Source organism: Malania oleifera, chromosome 4, assembly GCF_029873635.1.
Source record: "Malania oleifera isolate guangnan ecotype guangnan chromosome 4, ASM2987363v1, whole genome shotgun sequence".
NCBI classification, from domain to species: domain Eukaryota; kingdom Viridiplantae; phylum Streptophyta; class Magnoliopsida; order Santalales; family Ximeniaceae; genus Malania; species Malania oleifera.
In genome coordinates this window covers 102,154,684-102,175,257 of record NC_080420.1, presented here as the reverse complement: position 1 = coordinate 102,175,257, position 20,574 = coordinate 102,154,684, and the positions used below count along the sequence as shown (strand labels likewise).

At 35.1% G+C, this 20,574-nt stretch overlaps 1 protein-coding gene across 1 annotated transcript in view; it reads left to right on the top strand.

The window, feature by feature from the left end:
* Positions 1 to 1,384: 1,384 nt before the first annotated feature.
* The window catches only part of LOC131154209 (uncharacterized), a 37,333-nt gene continuing 18,143 nt past the window's right edge, over positions 1,385 to 20,574 (top strand). Inside the window, exons 1-5 of the mRNA XM_058106827.1 lie at positions 1,385 to 1,917; positions 14,836 to 14,877; positions 14,979 to 15,123; positions 16,239 to 16,468; positions 16,785 to 16,842. Coding sequence (XP_057962810.1) covers positions 1,769 to 1,917; positions 14,836 to 14,877; positions 14,979 to 15,123; positions 16,239 to 16,468; positions 16,785 to 16,842 — 624 coding nt within the window. The 5' untranslated portion in view covers positions 1,385 to 1,768. The remainder of the gene's footprint in view (positions 1,918 to 14,835; positions 14,878 to 14,978; positions 15,124 to 16,238; positions 16,469 to 16,784; positions 16,843 to 20,574) is intronic.

The following is a 20,574-nucleotide window of genomic DNA, read 5'->3' as shown; positions in this document are numbered from 1 at the left end:
CATAGTTGTCGCAATTTCCCCTCTTGTTTTCAAATTTAAAATGATACCTGCTATAAGATTTGTTATCTGTCATGTTAGCAGAAGCGGTGAATTTATTTTTATTTGCAAGCCTTTAATTTGGAAGAGGCTTGGTACCTTGCCTATCAGCACTGCAGTTCTTGGTGAAAATATTTGGATTATGCCTAATAAAGTTGTTCCTGGGAAGTGGTCTTTTATTCTTTGGCTGCGTATTTTATTGTTGTGGGGAAGCTTGGGCTGGCTGGCTGGCTGGCTGCTATATTATCTTTGAAGTTGATGCGCAAGTTGTGGTCAGTGCTGTTTCAGAAAGATCATCCTGTTGTTGGCGTCTATTTCTTCCTATTTTCAAGGGTCTGTTTGGATGGAAGATTCTGTTCGGAGGAAAGAAAAAGAAATTTAATTTTTAATTAATTTTCTCAATAATACTAAAAATGAAAATTGAGATGTGATTAGACATGAAGAAAAATTAAACGTTTGTGGTACGTAAAATCAATATTCTGTTCATTGATTTGGTGTGTGTGTACATATATATTTATTTAGTTATTTGTCCATTTTTCTTCTCACTTTCTTTGATAATCAAATATAAAAAAAAAAAAATTCCTTTAATATTTTTTTAAATATTTTTCGAATTTCAAACGAGGCCCATTTTAGAAAAAAAGAAAATAAAGAAAAATAAAAAAAAAACTTATTTTGCATTATAGTTTCTCTTGATATTAAATGCTATTAAAAATAAATCAATTTAAGAAAAAATCAATGCTACTGATAAGTAAAATTAAAATTATGTTTATTACTTTATTATATATTTTACTTTCTTTCACTTTTTGTGACAACTGAACAAACGGAAATTATATTCCTTCAAAAATTTTTTCCTTCCTTGAATGTTTTTTAAATTTCAAATGGAACCTAAAAAATTTGAAATTAAATTTTACAAAAATCTAGACATGTTAAATAAAAATGACTTTAAATAATTCTTTTTCTTTAGTTGAAAAATATTTCCCGTCTAGCTAAAATATGATGCAGTTAGTAAAAAGCAAAACTATCAAAACAAATCGTGAAATGTTAGCTCATTTGATCTTTGGCGACTTTGTTGTAGTAGTCTACATTTTTACATGAGGCTAATACACATATACTATTCCTAAAGTGGTATTAGTTTTAAATGTAACGTTCGGTCTAATTCTATTTAAATATTATTCATTATAATTGATTAAGGCGTCTGACCATATGAATAAATAAGATCTCTCTAAGATATGATCGATATTTGATTCCTATAATTTTTGCGACAAAATGTCATATATTTAATAAAAAAATAAATCTAAATACAAGATCCATATAAAATAGTAATAATAAGCACTTTGGGACGGACACTTACAATTTCTCCTCTATCTTCTGCTAGCCGACAAACAATGAGGTGCAGCTGAAGCCCAAAACGACGTCATTCAAGTCCTGCCGCGCCAAGGGGCAACCCGCAAATGCCAATTCGGGTCCTCTTCCTCTCCCTTTCTCTCTCTCCGCTTCCGCCCATCAATGGTGATTGAAAACCCAACCGTTTGAAGTGCTATTCCAAGCTCTCACAGCAGTTTGTTGCTGAAAGCCTGAAACAAACACGAGAATGGGGAGACTGGTATGGGTTTTTGGAGGAGATCGTGCTAAATTCGACGTACTCCAATGTGTGCATTGACGATTCGGAAGAAACAGAAGCTCTCTTCGATATTTGAAGTGGAGTTCGAAGTCTAACGCCAATTTGAAGCCTATGGCGGGGAGGATGAAATCACTGTTGCTCTCCTTGTTCTTGCTTCTATGTTGCAATTCTGTTGTTCGCTCTTCTTCTTCTTCTCCGCCTTCTGTAACCACCATGCACACCAACAACTGGGCCGTCTTGGTCTGCACCTCTCGTTTCTGGTAAATCCCCTGTTTCTTGTTTGAACCAAGTGAGCATATCCATTTTATCATTTTCGATGATCAAAAAATGCCCTTGTTTGGATTTTGTCATCGGTCTATTTCGTGTATCTTGGTCGTCGATTTTTAAATTTTTTATGTTTAATTGCTTCTGACGCCCATAAAGCCACATTCTGTTTTGCATGATTTAGAGCAAGCCTATTTGGAAAATTAATGATAACAAGGGTTGGGAATTAGTGAGTTATATTAATTTGGAGTCAGCATAATCAATAAATGAACAAAATCAACAGATGAACTCGTTAGGAATTGTTTGAACCAAATCAGCAAATGAACTCGTGAGTATGAAAAGCAAAACTCAGTGGGAGGATGACATTCATAAGATATATATGTTATAAATCTATGACAATGCTGAATATTCTGAATTTAATTTGGGAATCATATGGACATTAATGGAAGAAAAACATACACTGAGTCTTAAGAATTTAATTCAGGAATTATATAACAATATTCCTTTGGAAACCAAAAAGAAGAACCTATTTGAGGGGGTAATGGTAGATATTTTGTTCCACCACAGAGGATTATTTGGTTCTCACATTTTAAAAAATTTCCATAATATGTTAGAATCAGAACAAGCATTTATAAGATTTAATGATTCTTAAGAGAAGATTCCTCCTTTTAACTATTATAAATGAAATGAAAAGATGAATCAATTTGTACTTGCCTGATGCAAAGAGAAACTAAGAATTGTTTTAGCAGAAATTTAAATTAAATGTAAATCTAAAAAAAAATTAATAGATGAATTATTTCATGATTTTTAGAGAAGCAACATGAAATTTTATCAAATGTTAAAAAACTAGGACGACCTCAACAAATTAGAGTATGAGTAGCAAATCTAATTCTAGATCAAGGTGTTTTAAATGCCTAGAATATAGTAGTCTCTTTTTTCAGTACCAATATATCTCTAAGGGGCCCCTAATTGATGACGAAGTATGTGATCCCATTGTGATGATATTATTGATCCTCTTGAACTTGCAGATTTGAAGACCTATATGAATTTGTGGGTATTATTCCACCTCTTTTGGTGACTAGCAAGCTGAGAAGGATGATTTATAGATGTAGTCATAGGTAAAATCTTTTAGACTAAGTTAAATATTAATAAGTTTGTTGGAATGCTGGGGTGAGCACATCTGATTATGAAGATTATTAGTTGGAATGTTAGGGGTCTAGGGATTGTTAGGAAGAGAGAAGCCTGATTAGGGAGGTTTTGATAAGGAATTCCCGTGATATTGTCTTAATCCAAGAGACTAAGCTTGAGTTAATGGATAGGGAGGTAGTTAGAGGGATTTGGGAAGAGCGGTGTATGGATTGGGATTTTTTACCATCTTGGGGTGCGGCGGGCAGCATTTTAGTGTTCTGGGACAATAGGTCTATTACTAGAGTGGACAATTTAGTGGGGTTTTTCTCTCTTTGTGTCTTGCATGATATTAGAGATAGGGGTCAATGGTATTGTGTATGGTCCTTCTGGGCCCACTCGTAGGGGAAAATTTTTGGGATGATCTATATTTTTTTTCTGGCTTATGATTGCCGAGGTGGTTAGTGGGCGGTGATTTAACGCAGTTAGGTTCCCTTAGGAAAAAAAGTGCGGTGGCAGGGTTAATGCCTCTATGCAGAAGTATGATTTGGTTATCAGGGAAGGAGGGTTGAGGGATCTTTCTTTGGCCAATGCCAATTTTACGTGGTCAGTCGCTAGTAGAATCACTAGGTTCTTGTTTTCCATTGACTAGGAGGAGGAGTTTCCTAATCTTTCTCAAGCAGTGTTTCCTAGATCTAGTTCTAATCATTTTCCTATCTTGTTGGAATCTAGGAAAGTGCCTTGGGGTCCCACTTGTTTAAGTTCGAGAATATGTGGTTAGAGTGTGGCTCCTTTCATACTTTAGTTAGGGACTCATGGAGTGGGGATGTGGAAAGGGTTGGGAGGGGTTTAGATTTATGAAGAAGTTGAAGAGGTTGAAAGAAAATTTGGAAGTGTGGAATAGGGAGGTGTTTGGAGATATAAAGATTAAGAAGTTTATTATTCTAGGAGAGTTGGAAGAGTTAGAAAGGAAAAAGGATTGATCCATTCTAGGGAGGAAGAGGTTAAAAGGGTTTCTTTGAAGAACAAATTGGAAGAGCTAATTTTTAAGGATGAGAAGTAGGAGGCAAAATACAAAGTTTAAATGGGTTAGAGATGGTGATTGTCATTCTAAATTTTTTCATAGGACCACCAATGGAAAAATGAGGAAGAATTTGATTAGAGAGTTGAAGGTGGATGAAGGGGGGTTATTATCTTAGATCCTAATGTAATTGCCCCTGAGATTACTGATTTTTATTATAATTTGTATACTGAGGAAGATGAGGCTACACTGATGGTGGAAGGATGTGGAATCCTTTTCCTGTTGATAGGATAGCTTGGTTAGAGAGACCTTTTGAGGAAGAAAAAGTTAGGGCTACAGTTTTTGTGTGGAGAGGGATAAAGCTCTTGGGCCGAATGGTTTTAATTTAGCTTTTTATCAAGATTCTTGGGCGGCGGCAAAGAATGACTTGATGAAGGTTTTCAATGAATTCTATTGGAATGGGGTTTTGAGTAAGAGTATTAATTCTACATTTATAACTTTCTTTAGTGTCTAAAAAAAATAGTTTTATCAAGATCTCTGACTATAGACCAATTAGTCTAGTTTCAAGTGTTTATAAAATAATCACCAAAGTGCTTGCTAAAAGGTTAAGTGTGGTGCTTGATAAGGCTATTTCTAAGGCCTTGAGTGCTTTTGTGGGGGTTAGACAAATTGTGGATGCAATCTTGATTGTGAATGAAACTGTTGAGGATATTAGGAGGAGGAAGAAGAAGGGGCTTGTTTTTAAGTTGGACTTCGAAAAGCTTACAATAGAGCAAGTTGGAACTTTATGGATCAGATTTTTGTGAGGAAGGGGTTCGGAGAGAGATGACATAGATGGATGAAAGGTTGTATGTTTATTGTGGATTTTGCGGTGATAGTGAATGGTGAGCCCAAATCTTGGTTCAAGGCCATGAGGGGGATTAGACAAGGGGATTCTCTTTCTCCTTTTTTGTTTGTGCTAGTGGCTGATGTTTTGAGTAGGATGGTTGATAGGGCGGTGGGATAGAGGTTTAGTGAAAGGCCTTAAAGTGGGTAGGGAGGAAATCACGGTCTTGCACCAATAGTTTGTGGATGTTGCTATCATTTTTCTAGAGGATCATAACCCTTCTTTCATTAATATTTTGGGGCTTCTTCAAATCTTTGAAAGGGCTTTGGGGCTTGGGTAAGAGTGGTATTGCAGCTATCAATGTGCTTGCAGAGTGTGTTAGGGATTTAGCTATGGAAGTTGGTTGCGCTGAGCTGGGTGCCATTGCCCTATCAAGGGGTTCCTTTGGGAGTTAATCCTAGATTATCTAGTTTTTGGGATCCTGTGGTGGAGAGTGTCCAAGCGTTTAGTTGGGTGGAAGGGAGCCCTTTTTCTTTGGGAGGGAGGATTACTCTAATTCAAGCATGTCTTTTTAGTGTTCCGTTGTATTTTCTTTCTATTTTTAAAATTCCAATGGGAGTTGCTAGTAGGATTGAAAGAATTATGAGAGATTTTCTTTGGTCAAGGGTAGCAGGTTCTAGGGATCATGTGGTGAGTTGGGAGGTGGTTTGTAGGACTAAGAGAGAGGGTGTTTTTGGTCTTGGAAATTGGATGTCCAAGAACATAGCTCTTTTGGCCAACTCTAGCAGTTCCTGCTATAGGTTTCTTTATTGTGGCACAAAGTTATCAAAATTAAATTTGGATTTGATGGGAATGGATGGGATACTAATTTGGGTTTTAGATGCTCTTCGAAAAGTCCATGGAAAGCTATATCTCATATTTACCCTCTCTTTATGCCCCACATTAAATTTGTTTTGGGTAAGGGTTGTAATATCCGTTTTTGGAAAGATCTATGGATGGGGAATGTTGTTTTGTCCACCTATTTTTCTCACCTTTTTCAATTGAGCTCGAGGCAAAATGATCCCATTTCTTCGTTTAGGTAGGCTTGGGCAGTCCTTTGCCCTCATGGGATTTTCACTTCAAGAGAGCCTTGACTAATAAGGAAAATATTGAGTTATCTTCTTTATTGATTATGTTGAATAATTGTAGGCTATCTTCCGAAAACGATAGTCAATATTGGTTGTTGGATTCTTTAGGAGTCTATTCTTCTGAATCTTTCTTTGAGTTCTTGGTTGGGACAAATTTCTCTTTTCCACTTCACAAGGTTATATGGAAGATCAAAATTCCCCATCAAATCAAAGAATTTCTTTGGTTAGTTGTGCTTAATAGGATAAAAACTAATGACTTATTGCAGATGTGGAGACTTTTAAAGGCTCTCCTTCTTGATATATGTATGCTTTGCTTTAATTGTTCAGAGTTTGTTTCACACCTTCTCCGGTACTATGATTTTGCGTGGAAGGTTTGGAACAAGTTATTCAATTACTTCGAAGAAAGCTGGGTTTGTCCTAGAACAGTGGAGTAGTTCTTGGCAATTTCTTTTGTGGGGTTTGGGAGGAAGAAGGAAGGAATTGCATTATGGAATTGTGCTTTATTTGCAGTGTTTTGAGGCTTGAAGAAGGAACGTAATGCGTGTATATTTGCAGGGAAGAAGTTACAATATTGGTTGGTGTGGGAAAAGATTCTTTTTATGGCTTCTTTATGGTGTATGGGCTATGAAAATTTCAAGGGAATGTGTGTTTAAGATGTTTAGCACAATTGGAAGTCTCTTCTTAGGGCGCCGTGAGTTTCTTTTATTATTTTTTGTTTTTGCAATTTTCATTTTTGGTTTTCTTGAGGATTTTGTTAGACTTTGCTAAGGAGATGTTTTTTCTCCTGCTTTTAAATTCTATCTTTATCTAATGAATTTCTTTTATATATAAAAAATATATATATATATATATTAGTAAATTTGTTCATTGGTGATTGGTAGTAGGAGTTGCACTAATGTGCCAAGGATGCTGTAAAAAAGTGGGAAACTGAGGGTTGAGCCACATCCTAAACCAAGTTTCCAGGCTTACAAATATCAAGTTGAAGGTCGATAAACAATGTCCAGTTATTTTCATTGCTGGGAGTCCTAAGGAGATAGTTACATGTGGAGTTCTGCCTCTAAAACTCTTGTCATATAATTTTGGGAATACCATGGATTTGGGATCATGATGCATAGCATGCCGAAGATGCGAACATGCATTTATTCCTTGGTGGCAAGACAACTTACATTCTCACTTGCACCGTAGATGTCAGGATCGTGAATTGAAACATGGTTCACTCTTCATTGATAGCGATTTTTGTGGTGGTGTTTCTGGACCTGCTTTTTACTTGTTGGAGTTGAATTCTTTCAAGTGGGGGAAGAATTGATGCAGAACATATAGCTTGGTTGAATTGGTATGATTTTGACAGCCTAGATCATAGTTTTGTGGATTTTGCATGTAAGAAAGGAGCAATATTTTTCTAAGGGAATAAGTTCTTGGTAGTTTAGGAGTATTAATTAGTTATGTTTTTTATTTGGGATTTTTGTGTGTTTTTCTTTCTTAAGTAGTCCCTGGACTAAAGCTTATGTAATTAGAAGAAATGCATTGTTTTCGGTTAGAGTGGAAATTTGAATTGTTGTGTCTTTTGGTGAGCCCTCACGCTTATCTTTCTTCTCTCTCTTCCTCTTTCTGGGATAAGCCTGAAAAGGCTCCCCCTAACAATATGCATAATTTGAAAATGTAGACAATATAGCCTAAGCATATTTAGGAAAGAAGACATTTCAATTAATTTGCATTTAGATTTGGCAATAAGGCACATACATGTAGCATGCAATATATAGCTCAAAAATTTTATCATTTTGCTCTCCCTCTCGCCCTTTTGGTATTAGCAAAAGGGTTAAGTTAAGAAAAATATTTGATCATTTTAAAAGAAGTCTTAGCTTAAAATAGCACACCCCCTTTCAAAAATAATTTTCATTTTGCTTAAAAAAATTATCCCCCTTTTAAGAACACTCCCCCCTTTTGATATAACATTTGGGCATAAAAATATTTAAGGCATTTGGGCATAAAAATTTTACTGTTGATTTGAAAAAAAAAAAAAATTTTGCAAGGAAGCACACACAATCGTATAACTGGTCAATAAAATATAAAAATGACATGATAAACATAGTCAGACTAGAAATATTCACAAACCATTATAGTTCAAATATATCATAAGACCCGTGAAAAAATTTGAGTTAAAAGCATGCGGCATATGATAACAGATAGTAGGTTTGAGCACGATTTCTGTCTAACTAGTTCGTTTGCATTTTTATGTGAAATCCTTGAATCAGTTATTGTAATCAATAAGGCAAGATATAAAGGATTTTAACTTTGAAATATTTCTTGCCATAAAACAAATATCCCCTTCAAGAATTTCAAACAAAATACCGAGGACGATGCTTGCTGAAAAGGAAACTTTAATAAAGCTCAGGCAAACAGTATTTTTCTGGAGAACATTTAAACACAAAACAACTCATGACCAGAAAAATACAACCATATGAAACTAAAAGATATACAGTTTTAAATGCAAGATCATATGACAAAACAAATGAGTGTGGCTAAACATCATGTTTCAAATTAAGATTTTCAATAATATCATTTCATTTAAGCACATACCACATTGTGTTCAATAGATATCTAAGCATAAGAATAGGTGAGCACAAACAGGATAGAAAGGTTATTTCAAGAGTTCCCCCATTTCGAATACATGCTTAGACGCAAAGAGCTTCTTATACCAATAAGAGATTATTTTCATTAAGATTATCAAGCAGTATAGGCAATCATTTTAATTTTCTTAAATCAAGTATACTGGATAAAAGATTCATTTACTTAATAGTGCAACCGGTATAATTATCCCTAAAATTCACCCATGCATCATAAAAAGAAATATTAAGGCATACTCTAAAGTTCATAAACCTGAGAACAGTCCATATCTGTTTGTAGAGCTTTAAGAGCTGTATATAATGTTCCAGGTTTTTAGAAGGGTCTCAATATTCAAAAAGTAAGACATGATTCACATGCGTCTTTTATGCCCTTTTCTTAGGGATGGAAATCAACTCCACTGAACATGTGATGATTATGTAAGGATGGAATTTAATATTCATTTAGTTTTCACTCATCCTTTCAAAATATAATAACATTCATTTCATTATAATCATCTTTGTACATGGTTTTATTCTGGGGAAAAGTTTACGATATTTCAGCAGCATGCCATCTGTAAATTGGACATTTTCCCTTAAAACCTGTACTTGATAGATTCAAGCAAGCAATTTATAATGATCTGCATCATGCAGATGTCATTCAGTTTAAGCATGTGAGAACCTATACTCACCACTAGCATGCAATACACAAGATACTGCATTAGCCATGCAGTTGGCGTTCCATACAAGCATGCATTTCAGTAGTTCATATATACTATCCAACAAAAGATATAATCATAAGGCAGGCAATGGATAGTAGGCTACAGTGTTGTTTTCATAAAAGGCATACGGACATAAAATGAGAGCATTTTATGGAATCATGAAATTATAATGAGTAATGCTCCCTTTGAGTTATGCACTACAACTCATTTCTAGTTTACGCCTTTATTATTCAAATTCTTTAGCCAAGACTTAAGATTTTCAATGATTTAGACTTGACTTTGGATGCATAGGCTTATTAGAGCAAAAAGTCACGATGAATATTCCTTTAAGAGTAATAAACCTTCTTCAGCCTCTTTTCATATGAATTTCAATTCATGAGAGGCTCAAGTTCAAATGGCTTTCGATTTACACTGCATGTGCATAGGTTTCTTTGAAATTTATGCTTCCTCAAGATTTAAACCTAGGCAATCATCTTTGCCATTTAACTTGTTCTAATGAGATGAAGCTCTAAATAATTTGATGTTAATGTTTGAGAGCTTATGAAACTAGTAGGGATAAATACTCTTAAAGATTAAATCTCTATGGAGTTCAAAAGAGTATTCAAAAGTGAGCACAAGTGGACAAAGTTCAAAATATAATATGTCCGTTCAGCTTAGACTAGAAGCACTTAAGAGTATAGCAATTTATGATTATCAGTACTCAAGCCTAGAGTGATGACTAACATTTTGATCAAGGCTTTTGTATTCAAAAATGAGTTTAGGAAAAATGACATGGATTCCCTAAAGCTCAATTTTATGCAATGGACAAGAGTATGCTTAACTAGAGAATTTCATCTTAACATGGGTTAAGCATTTAGAATTATTTACCAAGCAAGGATGCCTTCGTCCATTTGGAAGTGGGTTTTACTTAAGCATGCCTCTGTGATAATATTCAGGATATTATGATTTATGTTGCCATCTTAGAAATATAAGGTTCTAGGTTTTTAGCTAGTTATCTTTTCGACTTTTACTTTGAATGAGGAATGATATGAATAAAGGCGACACACATGTCCCATTCAAGCAAAGACAATCTCAATCCTTTTTGGTTCAAAGTTTGCATGCAATTGCTAATAATTTCATATTTTAACCAATCATTATGATATATACGCATTAAGTTCAGATTGGATATATGATTTGAGTTTTCACATTGGCTTAACTTTCTTGTAAGATTCTTAGTATTTTGATAGTGGACAGTGAATACATATACTAAGATTTTTCATTTTAAGCACACACCACTACCCAAGCCTTTTGTTCATCACTACCCCTGAACCTAATAACAAAGGAAGGATTAATATATTTATATAATTTCTATTGGAATCCGATCTTCCTTTGGTCCTACGGGGTTCGCCTTCATTTTTACCCACATCATTTCCTTATCCATGCCTCTAGCACTTCTAATGTGCACTTTCTTTCAACAAGATAAGCAAGTTTTATATATATGTGAAGAGTTATGCTTATACGTTTTGTTTCTATTGGATGAGGCAAAAGAATGCTTATGGGATTTGAAAGATGAACCCTTTTTGAAAGATTTAAGTCTTTTAATTCCTAAGGGTTTAACATGATAAATCTTTTCATTTTTAGCTTTGGATGATATTCTAGCATGATCATCCATCTCTCCCTCCAAGCAGATAATTTCCAATACCTTTTCAATATTTTTCTTTACTAAGGTGGCATGATAATTTTTTAGATTTTCTAATTGTGCTGCCAGCCTTTTGCTTTCGTTAATCAAAAAGATTTTCTTCTTAGACATCCTAGCTAGAACCTTACGTATTATAAATGAAGCAGTTTCTAGTTCTTCAAGAGAAGACATGCTTTCATCATAAATCTCATCATATGATTCATCACAAGATTTTCAAAATGAATAACACATGAATCATTGCATGCAACATCAACAGTATTATCATTAGATTCAACAAATGATTAAACATATGATGTAAAACAGCAATTAGCACAAGGATCATCAATAGAGGCAGAGTTAGAATCATATACCTCTTCGTCTACTACCGCTACTTGCCCATGATTCACCACTTCTTGATCATTTAAGCTTGGTACTTCTGGAGTGGCGGTTTCATTTTCCTGGGTCTCTCCATATCTCCTATCGAGTTCCTCCCATATATCCCTTGCAGACTTACATGCCATAGTCTCAAGAAAGATATTAGAACTTAAAGTGCAATACAATATATCCATGGCATTTTGATTAATCAATCTGAAATCATTTTTATCTATTGGTGCACAGCTTCCTTTAGCAATCACTTGTCAAGCCCTCTAGTCCATTGATTTTAAAAATACGCTCATTCTAATTTTCCAATGGGTGTAATTGACACCACAAAATGCAGGAGGCCTAGCAAGTGACTTTCCCTTACCAAATGGGGATATACCAAATTGAGCTATTGCGATCTTTTACAAAAACGTTTAAGTCTATGCAACTAGGTTCTGATACCAATTGTTGGAATTGGTGTATTCCCAAGAGGGGGGTGAATTGGGTATTTAAAAAAATTCTCCTTGGTTAAATCAAATGACAGCAGCATTACTCAAACTTACGGTCTTTCTATGCAATTCCAAAACCCAACACAATATAACTGAATAGATATTAAAATTAGATATAGCAAGCTCAGCATTTTCCAATCATTCACAATGTTTAACATATGCGCAACATATAAAATAAATTAGATATACGCATACATGTACAGGAAATTAAAGTGCAGAAATTAAAGAGCAGAAAATGATATTGGGGTTCGGCCAATACTACCTACACCCCTGCCTCAAGCCACAACTCAAGGATTCCACTAAGTACTTGCTTAAGGGGTGGAGCGTCACTGATTACAACCTCTCCTCCAAGGGGCGAGGTATACCCCTGGCTCAAATTACAGGGTTGAACCCAACCAATACACCTTATAGGGTGGTGCACCTAGTTCTCCTAACCGGGCCTGAACCAATCTGGTGCTTTCCTAACCGAGTCTGAGCAATTCAGGACTTTTCACAAGGCAAGTCTCCCTCTTCCGACCACATGTCGGGAATACAACAGATAATCAAATTTGTGTACAAATAGAATGCTTTTACAACAAGCAGATGATGTACACCAATAAGCACAATATGCACTCACATATGATATGAAAATAAGCTCAGTGTGAGTGTGTGATTTTCTAAAAATAATTTTTCAATCTTTGAATAAAAGTATTTATGATAAGCACTTCAAAGATATATTCAAAATATTTTCTCCAATAATATATTTCAAAGAATAATGGGAGAACCTAGGGATTTTGCTTCTCAAATGATTTTTCCCAAACAAAATAAATGTGATCTTTGATAAAGATGAAATATGAAATATATGCAATTCAAAGATCTCAAGAAAACCTTCAAATGAAATTTCCAAAATATATATATTAGAAATAAAGTGCAGGAGATCTAGGGTTCAAGCCCAAAAATGATTTTGCAATAAAGCTCAAATGAGCTTATGAATCTTGCAATGAATGTGCAAGAATCACAAGCAAAAATGTTTTACTCCCATAAATGATTATCAAATGAGATATATGGGAGAAGCACTAAATCAACTCTTAAAAATAATTTTCAAAATCAAGATCAAATAGAGAGAGTAATTGTTTTGAATAACAAATGCCCAAATAAAAATGAATGCCCTCTTTCAGTAAAAATTTATCAAAAGAATGATTAAAAGAGAGTAAAAATGAAAAAGGAACAAAAATAATTTGGGAGGATTTTCTCTCTAATCGTCTATTTAAAATTGAGTAATGAGGGGGTATATATAGACCTTGGGAAAAATGTGACTGTTGGGAACATATTAGGAATTTTTGAAATTTTTTAATGAAAAATTAACCCAGTTTAGCGCAATAAAAATGGTCTGACCTGAGAGACTCGGTCGACCAAGGCACAGGTCGGTTGACTGAACCAAAGGTGACATGGGAACCTCCGTGGGTTCGATCGACTGTGACAAAAGGCGGGTCGGCCACTCATAAGATTCGGTCGACCGTGGTCATTTTGAACTAAAAAACCGGTTGGCCGAGGGTAGTGGTAAGGTTAATTTTAAAGGGCCAGTCGACTGTGGAAGCCACGTTCAAACTGGGTCAGTCGACTGAGCCTTGGTCAACAAGTTGACTCCGGGCAAACAATGCTTCGATTGATTGTTGGATTATAACACAAGAATGGTCGATCGACCGAGGGCATTAAAATTTACTATTTTGCCCTTAATTTGACCTAAAAAATCCAACGTCAGTCGACCGAAGATTTGGTTCCCTACTGAAGTCTATGGTTATTTTGAGCTTACATTCACATCATGCATGCCACGCATTATTACAGAACAAAACTCAAATACTAAATGCATTTACAATAAAAATAAATATTTTCTTCTTCTTCTTTTGCTCATCTGATTGTGGAAAATGCCAGACGATATGATCTTTATGTCCCTCAAGCTTCCATCAATCCTCTTTCATGTGTGTGTTCTAAATTATTAACCTGTTCAAGTACTAGGCACACACATTAGTTCCAAGTGCTTTATCAATATCAAAACAGGGATCGGACTCAAAAAGTCAACACTCTCTGTGTGCCATTTACCTATGCTTATTTTCCTATTGGTTCTTTTCATTTATGTGTAAATATGCCCAACTTTTTGACCCAAGAACCTTGGCTGGAAAAGTTGCATGTTCATATTTCAATTTGCAAATAAAGGGCCTAGATCTTGCTCCAAAACTTGCAATGAGCCACGATATATATAGAACTACCCAAATTGGGGCCAGGTAAGCTGAATCAGGAATATGTTATGTGGACACAGATAACTTGGTACGGGATGACTGCTACATTTCACCTTGTTTGGTTTGTTTTTTTTGCCTCATTTCTGAGTTCTCTCCACTGCACATCTTATATTCCTCTCTGCAGCATGCCTCCCTTCTTGACCTAGATTTTTAAAGTGTGAATCAAGGAAACCTGCAAGTGCTTTTGGGTTCAAAGACGCTTCAATGGCTTTGAAGCTGATGGTTATGGTTTCGATGTCCTTGAGTTCTGTTGAGGAGTGGGGACTCAATTGTGAAAGATGTCAAGCGTTTGCCATTTAGTCTTCTGTATGCATTTTATATTCTTGTCAGTAACAAGTTTATTTTTATCTATACAAAAAAGGTACAACTAAAATAAATTTTTTCTTTAAGTAAGTTTAATATGAAAATGTGAGAAATTCCTTCTTATTATTCAATGTACAAGCAACACAACCCTTACTGTTGCTTTTTTTTTTTTTAATATTTACTTAGAAAAAAGACTTGAAGAGGAAGTAGGCTGGTCGAGTACCAATTACATAGTTTTGATATCTTCATCATTTTAGTTTATTTTATTATTGAGCTATCTTCATGGTTAAAATACAACCTGTTGAACTTTCCATGCCAGCAGATTGCTTCATGTTCCCGCATACAATGATTTTGCCAATTAAACTAATGTTATAAATTGTTCCTCCAGGTTTAACTATCGACATATGGCCAACACTCTATCGTTATACAGGTAAATAAGATTGCCCTATTTGGGTTATATTGCCACACAATTATTTTTTCTCCCATATTAATGTTTCTGTTTTTTTTTTGCTTTCATCTTCCCTTTTTCAGGACAGTTAAACGACTGGGTATACCTGATGAGAGAATAATACTCATGCTGGCAGATGACATGGCTTGCAATGCCAGGAACAAGTATCCTGCCCAAGTTTTCAACAATGAAAATCATAGACTTAACTTGTATGGAGATAATGTTGAGGTGGATTGTATGTCTTTGAATTTTTTTTTTTTTAATTATAAAGAGATTTATTAAGAAAGAAAAGAGATTACAAACTAAAAGAGGCAAAGAAATCCTCAATAAAAAATACAAAACAAAAATAAGGGGAAACAGAGAATCGAATTAGGTCTCCAATTCTCCTTCTGAAGGAAGCACCTTATTATTAGGCTTGCTTCCACCTGACATCCAATGAGAAGTTAGCCTTCAACTGTGAAGTGGTAAATTTCCACAAGAATGTGCAGTGTCAATGTCATGGCTCATTTTTATGTGCCTGATCATTATTAATGGTGTAGTTTACTCCTCACATTTGCAGTCTATACATCTAGATGACATTATTTTTCCCATCCCCACCTTTTTGGTATGGAAGCTGGAGGAGGTGGGGACGTTAATGAGGGAGGATGAGTAGCACGCGCTGCCACCAGCCCATATTTCGATGCCTATCAGGATGGATTTTCACTGTGCCCTTCACTTTGCATATTGTTGTTTTGTAAAATAATGCTTCTTTCTTGTAGAATTTTTTGTATTGGGTGAATTTGAAGTCCTATGGTATCTAATGGTAAAAAATACATGAGTTGAAAGTATAGCAAGATTATTAAATGGCTCTAAGGGTGAAGTAAATCTAGTTGCATCATGGTAATAGAAGACTTGAACCAATTCACATTGTCTGCTGAGTGCTAACATCAATAATTGTCAATAATTACTCATGCAGTATGAAGGATAATTCTTTTCAACCTGTCCTTCATCCTGGTGTTCATCCATTGTAGCCACTAGCCAGGCAATTAGTTATTTTGTCTGCCTTTATTGTTAAAATTATCAATGGTTTTTTTACTCTCTTCGAATGGTTTTATTGTTGTATCATGCATCATTATCAAATGAGTGTTGTGTGCTATTATGCTACACAATGAATGAACAAATGAGCATTGTGTGTGTGCATCACCCCTTTTTGTGTAAGATTATCGTAAGGCTTTCTATCATGTATAAAAATTTGGAAAAGGGATATCTTCTTAATTGTTGTCAATCATGGATTCTTGATTTTGAATGTTTTTTAGTTGTTTATAATCTGGAGGGAATCCTGATACTGTATTCCAATCTCTCAGGTGGATTATCGCGGTTATGAAGTCACAGTTGAAAACTTTTTACGAGTTTTGACTGGGCGTCATGAGACTGCTGTTCCAAGATCAAAGCGTCTTTTAAGTGATGAAGGAAGCCACATTCTTCTATACATGACAGGGCATGGAGGAGATGAATTTCTGAAATTTCAAGACTCAGAAGAGCTGCAGAGTCATGATTTAGCTGATGCAGTGAAACAAATGAAAGAAAAGCGTAGGTGAGTGTTTTACTTGTATGTTTGCTGCCTTATCATTAATGTACTGTACATGAAAAATAGAAAGACGTGACAAAGGATGGATATAACAACATCTAGTACGATGCTTTCCTTTGGAACTATGTAATAATTGCTATCTTTGTGAATTTTGTTTATTTTAGATTTAATTTGATGGAGAAATATTTATAAACAATGTGTGTTTGCCTTATTTTGATGGAGAAATATTTATAAAAAATGTGTCTTTGCCTTATTTTTCTTGTATATTTTCCAATCATTTGATAATCAACTGATACATAATTGTTGCTGTTTATAATTCTAGATTCAAGGAGTTGCTGATAATGGTAGACACTTGCCAAGCAGCCACTCTTTTCTCTCAGGTTTGTCATTTATTTCCTAGTGAGATAATGTTTTTTACAAAATATAAATATTCAGTTACCTATAATAAATTATTTTGGCTTGATTATTTGGATGAAAATCATTTATGAGCATGGGCTTGTGGCACAACGATTCATCTCCTGACCAACAGGGATGGCCAGGGTTCCACTTCTCTTTTGGGAGGTTGTGTATCTATGAAATTTTGGGGTGTGAATATTTAGCTATCAAAAAAATAGAAAAAAGGAAAAAAAAAAAAAAAAACTTATTAAGACAACTTATTTAGCACTTCCATGAATGCCATTGCCATCTGCAAGGTAAAGGTAGAGGTGAGTTATGGGTTTTATTTTATTTTATTTTATTATTTTATGGATCAGTAAGGTTTAGAGAAAGATCTTTGTCAGAAGACTAAGTTGGAGCTCCATGGCCAAGAGGGGTCATCTTAAAGATGAAAAGTGTAGAATTGGTTCTCAGTTCACTCAGAGAAGCTTTAGTTATTGGTATTATGACTGCAACTTGGCTGGTTTAAGTTGGGTTATGCCAATCCAAGCACAACCCAGGGGATAAATAGGCTGCACAAGCCAAGCCTTACCCATCCTTGGGCACACAAGTTCCGTTGGGTCAAGTTAGTTGGATTACTATGGTTAAGAAAATTTTATGTTGGAGTAATATATTTTGACTTCTTTAAAACAACATTCATAACTTGCATTACATATTAGTTGAGGCATATTTTTGAGAAGAAGGAAGAAAGCGTTGATCAATTTATGTGGTTATAATAAATATCACCAAATAAATTGAGGATTTGAAACCAATTAGAACCCTTTTTTTTAGGAAAGAAAAAAAAAATTGATTTAATAAGAGCAATTAGAAATGTATGAAAAGGACTAAAGGAGGACAAGGTGTTCTCTGAAGAAAAAAAAAATTGCTGCAAAACAGTTCTCTAATCACAATGCAAATTACTAAAAAGGAAATTCCTTCAAAAAACCACAAAAGCAAAGCCTAAAGTGAAGCCAAGAAAGTGATTTTATCCCAAAGCAAAGGCGAAGTGATCTAATCCTGCAAAATTTTCTCAAACCAATGATGATGATGATGAAAAAAAAAAAACTCTCAAACCATTCATTCCAGAACAACCAGAGAATGGCAAATCAAGCACATTGACTGAAAACCACCTTCTTATTAATCCTCCCAAAACTGCAAAAATTTGTCATCATATAGTCTACCACTGTAGCTGGACAAGCCCATAGCTCATTAAAATATCAAACAGATAAATCCACAGCAGCCTAACAATCTTACAATAAAGAAAGAGCAAGCTTTAGTCTTCTTCCAGGACTTATCAACACAAATGCCTTATTAAAACCACTTAGAATTATAACTTTTGTCTTAATTAAACTATTGGAAATTACACATAGCACTATGTATATATGTTTAATAATCTTTTTCCTCTCTCTCTCTCTCCCTCTCCCTCTCCCTCTCCCTCTCTTGTACATCATGCCAAAGTGACAGTCTTGTATTATTAATTCAATCAACCTCATTTTAAAAAAAGGCAACCAGTGGATAAATTCTTTCTTCCTTTCTTTTTTTCCCCCTTTCAGTAAAGATTGAGCATAATATTTAATCGATGGCACCAAGGGAGTCCCAAATTTGGTACAAAAAAAGGCTCATTTACTAACCAAAAAACTGATTAAATCTAAAAGCAGAATGTATATACACATCGTAGCAAATAGTTTGAACTCTTTAGATATCTACCATTGAGCTTTTCTAGCACCTCTCCCTTAAATCCTCTTTTGTTCCTCTCCCTTCACACAACCAAAAATGCTGGTGATATCAACAAAACCACTTTTTTTCCCTTTCTGTACAAGCATTTATTCTCATCCAAACCCAAAGTTTCTGGATAGTCAATCCTGCTTCCTTTTGTAAACTAACCATGCATTTTCTTGATCATCAATTTTTTTTTTTTTACTCTCTGCATTTGCATGGGGCTTGTGGAATAAACTTTCTGAACTTCTAGGTGAAGTGTGGGCTTGCCCAAATCGGTTGGAGGAGCTCTTGATCATTTCGTTCACTAATTTTGGGAAAGGTGAGAATGTTAAGAGGTTATGGAGGACCGGAGGTATGCCCTTTGATGTGTTTTAGGGAATTCGGCTGGAAAGAAGAATTTTTTCAAGATATTATTAATGGGTATTCTTTGGGACAAGGTGTAGTATTTGGCTTCTCTTTGAGCTGATAGTGCAGGATGTTTTAAGGGCCACTGTTTTCAGTAGGTCAACCAAGATTGGTGTTGGAGATGTGGCTCATATTGAGTGGAACGCATGCACCAGGAAAGCGTAGTGATTCAAAGAACAAGGAAGCTAGTTGCAGGAAGAAACCGTCGACTGTTTGGTCGACGATTTTAGTCTGTAGAAGAAATAGCTCTCAGTATTTAACCATCGACGGTTTTGTTCGGCATAGGTTACGAATTTTTTAATTTGGAGATCAGCAGATTGGGGGATTCGGAGGTTTTTCCTCCGGTATTTGATACAGAAGTGTTTTAGATGTATTCTAAGTATTCTGTGCGCATAGGGTTATATATTTGTAACCCTTTGATGTAAGCTTTACAACTTGATAGTGAAAAGCAGCCGTTTGCTCCCGTGGACATAGGGATATTGCCAAACCACGTAATTTCTTGTGTCATTGATTTTATTGCGTTCCATTATTCTCATTGTGATTGCTTGTTCCGTGTATTCATCGTTGAGTGCTTGCATTACTTGTTTCAGATTGAGTTGTGTGTGATTCCGCTGCGCATTCGAATCAACAATTGGGCAGCTTTATAAGTGGTTGTTAATTTTCTTTTTTATGTTTTCTTGAGGAAGAACTTCTCATTCTCATTTATTTTATTTGTTTCTCCTTTCTGTCTTTAATATAGCTTATTTTTCTGTCCAAAAAAATGAAAATTTTATTACCTTGGCTACATCAAATTTTGAATTGAAAAATCCCCCAAGAATGTATTCCCAACAACTTAAGCTTTTGGAATAATTGGTGACCTAACATGGGATTACACCATCACTAACCTAGGGATCCAGAGTTAGAATCCTAATATTCTTCTCATTGAGTTTAGTACAAGTGTTGGTTTGTTTTAGCCCGCACTTCCAGTCCCCTACAACTTACATGTGGGGGGTGTATTTGGAGTATGTTCCGCATCAATTAGGAGTTGGACTTCTTGTAGGTATACCTACTGGTTGTATATCATCCAAAGGCTTAAGCTTTTGGGTTTGGAATCCAGCTGGCATGATTCTTCCCTTCTGTCCCCATTCTTCCTGGGTTTTCAGCAATGGATTTGTTGAAAATTTTTACTAGTATTAGAGTCCTTACGACCACAATGTATAGTGTTCAAAACCACAGATCAAGCCCTATTATTCACAATTTCTATGTCTCAAGGGAAGACACATGATGGGGAGTATTACACCATTGTCCCCAGTATTCCCTGTTGGTTCCTTAGGAAACCCAAGAGGGGAGTGAATTAGGTCTTTTTATATTTTTTATGAAACTTAGTCCTTTTATCAAACTCATGGTGAGTAATAGTCTAGTATGTATATTCTAGTAAATGCATTGCGGAAGCTTAAATAAGAATAAATTTATGTTTACTAATAAGTCATAACTCACCCTATATGCTTCAATAACCCAAGATAATGTATGAAATATGCACAAACACAATTGAGCAATTAATTCAATCAAATAATAAGTAATGTAAGAGATAGAGA